Source organism: Neocloeon triangulifer, unplaced genomic scaffold, assembly GCF_031216515.1.
Source record: "Neocloeon triangulifer isolate White Clay Creek 2 clone unplaced genomic scaffold, ASM3121651v1 ptg000014l, whole genome shotgun sequence".
Taxonomy (NCBI): Eukaryota; Metazoa; Arthropoda; class Insecta; order Ephemeroptera; family Baetidae; genus Neocloeon; species Neocloeon triangulifer.
The window spans coordinates 4,884,480-4,891,726 of NW_026775556.1; the positions used below are offsets into that span (position 1 = coordinate 4,884,480).

Below are 7,247 nucleotides of genomic sequence, written 5' to 3' on the forward strand. Positions count from 1 at the left end.
ATTTTTCATGGAGTTAATTTAATTGTTATAATTTTTCCGTCTTGTAAATTTGCAATGATATTTTTGTGGTCATCAGAAATCCCTATCTGTGCCAATTTCCTTCACGAAAAAAGATTATATGAAAACGCTAGAGGAAATTGCAGTCGTCGCAGACTTGGGTAAACACGACGTTTCACGCGAGCGGACGAGGAAAGGTGCGAATCAAAGAGATGCTCTCATCACCCGCGCGACGTGGAGTCGCGCGCGCCTGCTATTGCTCTCTTCTTATCTGCGTGTAATCAGCGGTCGCCTCGCCCTGAAAAGAACGAAGTAACCGATAGCGCGCGGAGAGTGAAAAGAGCCGTGCGTCGTCTCATCATCTAATGTAGATCTCTCGAAAGTATTATTCGCAGTCGCGCAATATTACTGCTGGAGCAACACACACTCATACGACACGATAATAGCCCAACTAGCTCGCTGCGCCGCATAAACGGGCCCAGCTCATCATATACCGCCGCACCACCAGGCGTACATTATTCTGTCATTGAGCAGAAGAAGCACTTCATTTTCTTTTCAAGGTAACCCTTTACAATGCTATAATGTAGTGTGAGGATAAATTTTTGTCGTTGGAACAAAATTTGAGCCACACACACACAATCAGTGTGAAAATTAACAGCAGTGTCAGCGGGCTTTTCAATTAGCGTATACATTTTCTCTAGACATATTGTTACAAAAATTAAAGAATAATAATTATATAAAATACGAACAAATAATTACTTTTAGATAATAACAGTTTAAGCATTTAAACAATTTATTATAGATGTTTGAATTTTGAAAAATATTTTAAATATTTTGTAGGCAGAAAAAAGAAAACATCAAGCAAGTAATGATAAATAGGTAGAGCGTTACACTTCAAAGTGCGCTTTAGGCTTTATCAAAGTATAAATATCACCATCTGTTTGCACGCGCCATTTTAGCCAAGTAAAATCGTCAAGGCCTAGATTTTTTTCATTTTTAATATTTTCTTTTAAATTATTGTTTGATTTTTAATATAATTATTATATATATACCATTAATTTAATTTGTTTAGTGCATTTAAAAATAACATTATTTTATAAGAATTTGAAAAGAAAAGCAGCAAAAATATTTTACTTCTTTTAATTTGTCTTAACTTATTGTTGCAGCCAGAAAATTAGCAATGAGGTGCCACTTCTTAGCGTTTCTCCTCCTCCTCACCTTCGCGAGCGATTTGAGCTTTGCGGGCCCGATTCTCGACACAGAAAACGACGTCCCTGACGACCAATGTCCCCTCCACTGCGTCTGCAGTTCAAGTGAACTGGACGCCTTGGTAAAGTGCGATGGCTTTCAGGAAAATGACGAATCCCTTCAAATATATGATCTGACGGGTCATGATCAGGGGTTGGTGACCCGGTTGGAAGTGACCAATTCACTGATCCCGACTTTGAAGCAAAGCTTCTTGGTCGGCAAGAGAGACTTCAGTCTTCTTCGAACCTTGAAACTAACCTACTGCGAAATCGAAAAAATTAACCTGGAAGCTTTTAAAGGTGCCTACGCTTTGGAAGAAATTGACCTTTCCAATAACGACCTCCAAGGTACCCTCCACTCCGAAACTTTTAAGCACCATTGCCCAAATTTAGTGCTTTTAAATTTAAAAAACAATCCTGGTCTCAAACTGCCAGAAAACAAACCTTTTTTGAAATCCCATTCAATACAGGAAATCGACCTTTCTGAGTGTGGAGTGACCCACGTATATCAGCAGTCATTTGCCAAACTGCAGCGCGTGACCTTTATCAGTCTGGAGCACAATGCCATTGAGTACATTCACCCTGAGGCGTTCTCCAACTTGCCGTACCTGGAGGAACTGAATTTGTCATTCAACTCGATAATTAACGTTCCCCAAAACTTGCCACTCAGCCTCCAGATTCTCGGTCTGCGTGGAAACCCTGAGTTTAATGTATCCTCCCTGATCGACCTGAACCCAAATCTGGCCATCACTGAGTTAGACATCAGTCAATGCAACATTGACAAGCTTCCAATTGACTTATTTTACAACCTCCCTGAGCTTATCAACCTGAACATCAGCAACAACCTCCTCACCAATTTGTACTCGCCTTTCGTCCTCCGCCAGTTACGGTACCTGGACATTTCCCACAACTCCTTGTTTGGCGCCCTGGACAAAAATCTCTTCACCCACACTTTGAATATGGAAACCCTGAAACTGAGCTGGAATGAAGGACTGCAGCTTCCAGAGTACGGATTTCTGGGTGATCTGACGTCCCTCTACTTCCTTGACCTGTCAGGGTGTGGCATGACTGAAATCAGAACAGCCTCAATCGACACCCTGACCTCTCTAGCGCACCTGAATTTAAGTCACAACGCACTCAACACTATTCCCAGCCACATATTCCGAACAATGCCTCACCTTGGAGTGGTGGACGTGTCTTACAACAAGCTGAAACTTCTTCCCAATTCACTTTTCGAGGACAATCCAAAACTGAGGCACCTTTATTTGGGGCACAATGAAGATTTAGATGGCGTTTTGAAAAACAACCTTTTGGCAAACAACGTGGGCTTGAAAACTTTAGACATTTCTTACTGCAGTTATAAAAACGTCCCTGAAAGTCTTCCTCAGGGTCTGACCTCCTTAAACATCGCTGGCAATAATATCAATCATCCAAACATATTGCTAAAATTAGTAAATTCGCTGCCATTTTTGAGTAAGTTGTTGGTCGAAGAAAATCCCTGGAAATGTTCCTACACGTTTACGTTCCTGAAAAACGCCCTTGAATCGAAGGGAGTGGAAAATGCCGAAGGAAAAAGTTGGGACGAGGTGCACAATAGTGTTTGCAAAGGCGAGCACAAGAGTCAAAACTTGTCTAATCTATCCTTCTTTGTGCCGGAAACAAATAACGTAGTAAAAGCACACTTTTGGTCCATCATGACCTTCCTGCTGACCCTGACCGTCTGCATTGTGATCGCCGTTGGGTGCACCGTGGCGTACAGGAGTTGCAGGAGCAAGGTCAAGGCGAAGGGTAACAGCAAGTATTACTCACTTAGTGAGTCCCCCACATCCTCACCGGCACCACATCGAATTTACAAAGAGACCACCATACCAATAATGAAAACCACCGATGAGAAGCAAAGCGAAAATAAGGAAGAGCTTCCCCTCACTTTCAGCAAGACTTTTATTTTCCCCAAATTCCCCGTGACCGAATCGGATCTGCCCGTATCCTACCTCGAAGGAAATTATCACCACGACGAGTTGGTGCCTTAAGAAGAGTTGTATCTTAATAAGTGTGCTAAAAAAATGAGAATAATCGCTAGTCCCTTAAAGCTTTGCGGGTTAAGGCTTCTTCTTAAAGAATTGTGTATATTCACTAAAACAATTTAAGGGCAGACAGTAATATGCGTTGATCTTTCAATAAAATGTTTTAGTTTTTCGATAATAATTTTTAATGATACGTATGATGTATCTCGATTTGGGCAGATATTACCTTGCGGTACACCAATAAACTTAATTTGCAACTTATGTGATGAAATTTATATGTAATTTTAAATGTGTATAATATAATTGTAATAAAAGCAGCTATATTTAAATCTGATGATAAACGCTGGCTTTTATTTAACAAAAATAGTAGTGGTCTTAGTACAATTCATAAACACAACAATCGTATGATTTTTTAATATTAATTATGTGATTATAAGTTTTTGGGCAAATCATTCGTCATAAAAAACTTATGGCACTGACAAAATTGTAATTGAAAACAGATAAAATAATTGAAGAAATTTGTGTAAATTAAAAGCATGGCGTGATCCTGACAATATAAGAGCTAGAGTATTGCTTTCAAGCTATGAATAAAAAAGGGTATGGAACTAATTGATAACTAAATTAGAAGATATCGTCAATAATTATTAGATCCGCAAATACGTATATTATATCAATGTGTATCAATGGAGAACACAAATATAATAATATTTTTCACTGCCACTCTCTTTCACAAAGTGCGCCTGGCAAGCTCATTTGATATAGATTTCGTTTTGTCTGCGTGGGAAGATTATTGAATAAATAAAACGTCAAAAATAAAACATCTAGCTGCTGGAGCACATTGGAATAAATAATTATTGTCATCTAGGGAAAAGTGACGGGCAAGTTTCGAGAGTGGTGATGTCACAAAATATACAAGAAATCCTACCTTTTCATATAAAAATAAGAGCTGACAGCTAGCATGTGGGGCGAAATCTACAAGAGGGCTAGATAGATCACAATTCCGCATTTCACTCGGCAGGTTCAGTTCAACTGTGCTGCTGGCCGTTGACGAGCTCGGCGCCAACCTCGCCTCCGTTTGTGTGGTCGCCCAAGTGGGTGCTGTTGCCAGTCAGAGAAAGCTGCTTGTTGCGCACATCAAAAACCTCCTGGATGGCTTGCTTGAAGCACAAAAAGTTGTAGTCGATCGTGCCTGAGAAAAGAAGGTGATAATTTAGTGGTGTCAAATTTCATTCCTACAATTTGGACCCTAAATTATGTGTATCAAATATCAACTTATGCTGAAAAGCAAGTTCCCACGGTATACAAAGGCCAGTGGTCACTATTTATTAAAAGTTAAATGGATGAAAATTAAAATATATGCAAATAGGAAAAGACCTAGGAGCATTGCCAACCTTTTCTGTCAAAATTATCTTCTCGCAGAATGCAGACCAGGGCAAGAAACTTGTTGACTTCTCGTAAGTAAAGAATTGTGCCATTGTTCAGCTTGATGATACTGGAACTTTCGTTGTCGAACGCAGCAGTTTCAGCATCTTCTTTCAGACTGTAACACAATTTAATAATATATTAAATAAAGAAAAGCAATACAGGTTTAAAAGTTCCCAAATTAATAACAAATTAAAATCTCACTGAAATCTGAATTGACATGGATTGAACAGGTCAAAATAAAATTTTAAAGAAAATTAAATTAAAAAAAAAATTACTCAAAAACTTGACTCAAAAGTATAAGATTAATTAAAATTACAAAAAAATTGTTAGAACCTTTTATTTAAACAAGAGGTTTTGGGAAGTTCAAATTGCAGATTGTGTATTTCCTTAAAAAATTCAGACAAAGTAAGGACTGAGAAATAAATCTTTAATTTTGAACTGACATTATAAAAATATTTTTGTAGTATAAAGAAAATCAAATTATAAAAAACTGCCTGCTCACCCATATATGCATGAGACATCAATGACCACATCAATCATGTCACAACAAAGCTCGTAGCTCTGCATATCAACTGGCGAAGAGTCGGTGGCAATATAGATTTTTGACACGACATCGTACAAAAATGCTTTCTCGATTGCAGAGTTCTAAAAGTTAACAAAAATTTAAAAACTTATTTAAATGAACTTGATAAAAACTTACGGAGATCAAAATGTTGAGCAAGTTTTCTAGGATAGGGAGCTGAGGAATCAGTTTTTGCACCACTTTGCTAAAAGCTTCGAATATACTGTGGTCGTAAATGGAGGTTTGGTGGAAGCTCAGATGGATCTGATCATAACCTGAAAATCAAAATTTGTTACGACCGCTTTTTTAATTTTTTAATTATAAACAACCTGAGTCAGTGAGGTCATCGTTAGCTCTTTGGTGAATGTCTCTCTGTGTTTCCATTTTGTAGTCGTCCGAGAGTCCGTCCACTTTGTGGATGAAAACTTCGAATTTGATGCTGGGGTTCACTTTGTAGGCTTTGGTGACAGTCTGGTGCAGTTTGTTCAACGCCTCCATGTAGTCGTCCTGTTGCATAAAATAAATTATTTGAAAATTTCCCTTCATTTTCAAAATTTACCTGGGCGTCGATGACAAAGACAAGAGCACCACATCCTCCGAAAATCATGTCAGAGTCAAAGTTCGGATCGAAGAAGTCGATTTGACCTGGGAAGTCCCAAATTTGAAACTGGACAAAGGACGAATTGGAAATGTCGTCCTTGATGATTTTGTTTGTGCTTTCCAGGAAGAGAGTCTCGTTTGGAGACATTTTGTGAAAGACCACTTTTTGAATTGAAGATTTTCCACTCCTATATATATTCATTTAACATCAATTTGTGAATTAATTCAAAATGATGAAATTTACCTTCGGAGACCCATCAAGAGTATTCTGGGTTTTTGTTCTCCAGAGAGAACGCCACTAGCGTCTCCATCTTGGTCATAAGCACCATAACCAAAGTCCTTCGGAAACGAACCTACATACTGGTCTTCATCATCTTGCTCAAAAGACTGTGAATCATGCAAAATGAACAAATGATCAGTGGGCATTTGTATTAGTTATTAGTTTACAAAATTTCCATGTAGTTTTTGTATTTTTTAACTTGTTATATAATTAAAAATATTATGAACATAGAAGAAGACGAGACAGAAAATTTACATTCTGATTAAAATTTCAATGGTGTGTGGACAAATAAATAAATATATGAAAAATATTGTTTTGTTTTAAAGATTGTTTAAAATGTAAATATTAGTTTGCTATAACATAAGTAAAAATTAATAAAAACAAAATTAATTTATATCAAAAAAATTATTAATTTAATATTTAAAATAAAAATAATTCAATTTTATTATCATTCTAAAAGCAATGTAAAAATAATATTTATGGTTTTTTTAAAAAAAAGAAGAAAAAAAATCATTTTCATCATCTTCAAACTGAATTGCTTTGTATGAATACATAAGAGGCGTAATTTTTATTGGACTACATACATACCTATACATACATACATCAGAATGTATGAACACCAATAAATCTTTTAAAAGACCAAGCATTTTTTTCTCGATTTCAAACAAAATAATTTAATTTCACATGTTCCAGAAATTTCGAATCGAACTTTTGAATTTTAAGCAGGTCCTGGCAAAATGAAAAAAAAAGAACGGCCTTTGTCATCAAGACGACCTTTGCGAGTTTCTCTTTTGTCTCACCATTTTGACGGACTCTCGAAGATCACTGGTGACACGTCAAACGTTCTGCCCGTTTGCAAACTACGGTCAAATTAAGACCCTACAGTAAATCACAACCAACGGCCGCTGAGAATTAAAATTCCGGCTAATCTTGGTGAACTTCTAGATCCACCCTCAATGTTTGGAGTCGATCATATGATCCGACCGGAAGTGGCAGACGCTCTCCTCACCGAAGTCAAAGGCAGTAAAATTTGTATGAAATTTCAAGCTAAATCCATTTTTAAATTTAAAATTAGGCTTTATAAATTCATCCAAACATTTTCATTTATTGTT

The 7,247-nt window shown here is 37.1% G+C and overlaps 2 protein-coding genes across 2 annotated transcripts; one reads left to right on the forward strand and one right to left on the reverse strand.

Annotated features, from left to right (window-relative positions):
* Window positions 1–275: 275 nt before the first annotated feature.
* Window positions 276–3,630, forward strand: LOC132200939 (leucine-rich repeat-containing protein 15-like). The gene is made up of 2 exons (XM_059626734.1): window positions 276–557; window positions 1,164–3,630. The coding sequence occupies exon 2, from the start codon at window positions 1,178–1,180 to the stop codon at window positions 3,272–3,274; it is 2,097 nt and encodes a 698-aa protein (XP_059482717.1). The 5' UTR covers window positions 276–557; window positions 1,164–1,177; the 3' UTR covers window positions 3,275–3,630.
* LOC132200944 (ras-related GTP-binding protein C) lies at window positions 3,578–7,130 on the reverse strand. The gene is made up of 8 exons (XM_059626744.1): window positions 6,936–7,130; window positions 6,100–6,242; window positions 5,815–6,043; window positions 5,585–5,762; window positions 5,394–5,530; window positions 5,196–5,338; window positions 4,660–4,808; window positions 3,578–4,457 (listed from the first exon to the last, which is right to left on the reverse strand). Exons 1-8 carry the CDS (start codon window positions 6,936–6,938, stop codon window positions 4,294–4,296), a joined length of 1,146 nt encoding a protein of 381 aa, XP_059482727.1. The 5' UTR covers window positions 6,939–7,130; the 3' UTR covers window positions 3,578–4,293.
* Window positions 7,131–7,247: the final 117 nt, after the last annotated feature.

Coding starts and splice junctions, on each gene's coding strand:
- LOC132200944 (XM_059626744.1), bottom strand. Junction 5,339..5,393: donor TGCTCAACATTTTGATCTCC/GTAAGTTTTTAT, acceptor GTTAACTTTTAG/AACTCTGCAATCGAGAAAGC. Junction 4,809..5,195: donor GATGTCTCATGCATATATGG/GTGAGCAGGCAG, acceptor ATTGTGTTACAG/TCTGAAAGAAGATGCTGAAA.
- LOC132200939 (XM_059626734.1), top strand. CDS start 1,178: ATGAGGTGCCACTTCTTAGCGTTTCTCCTCCTCCTCACCTTCGCGAGC.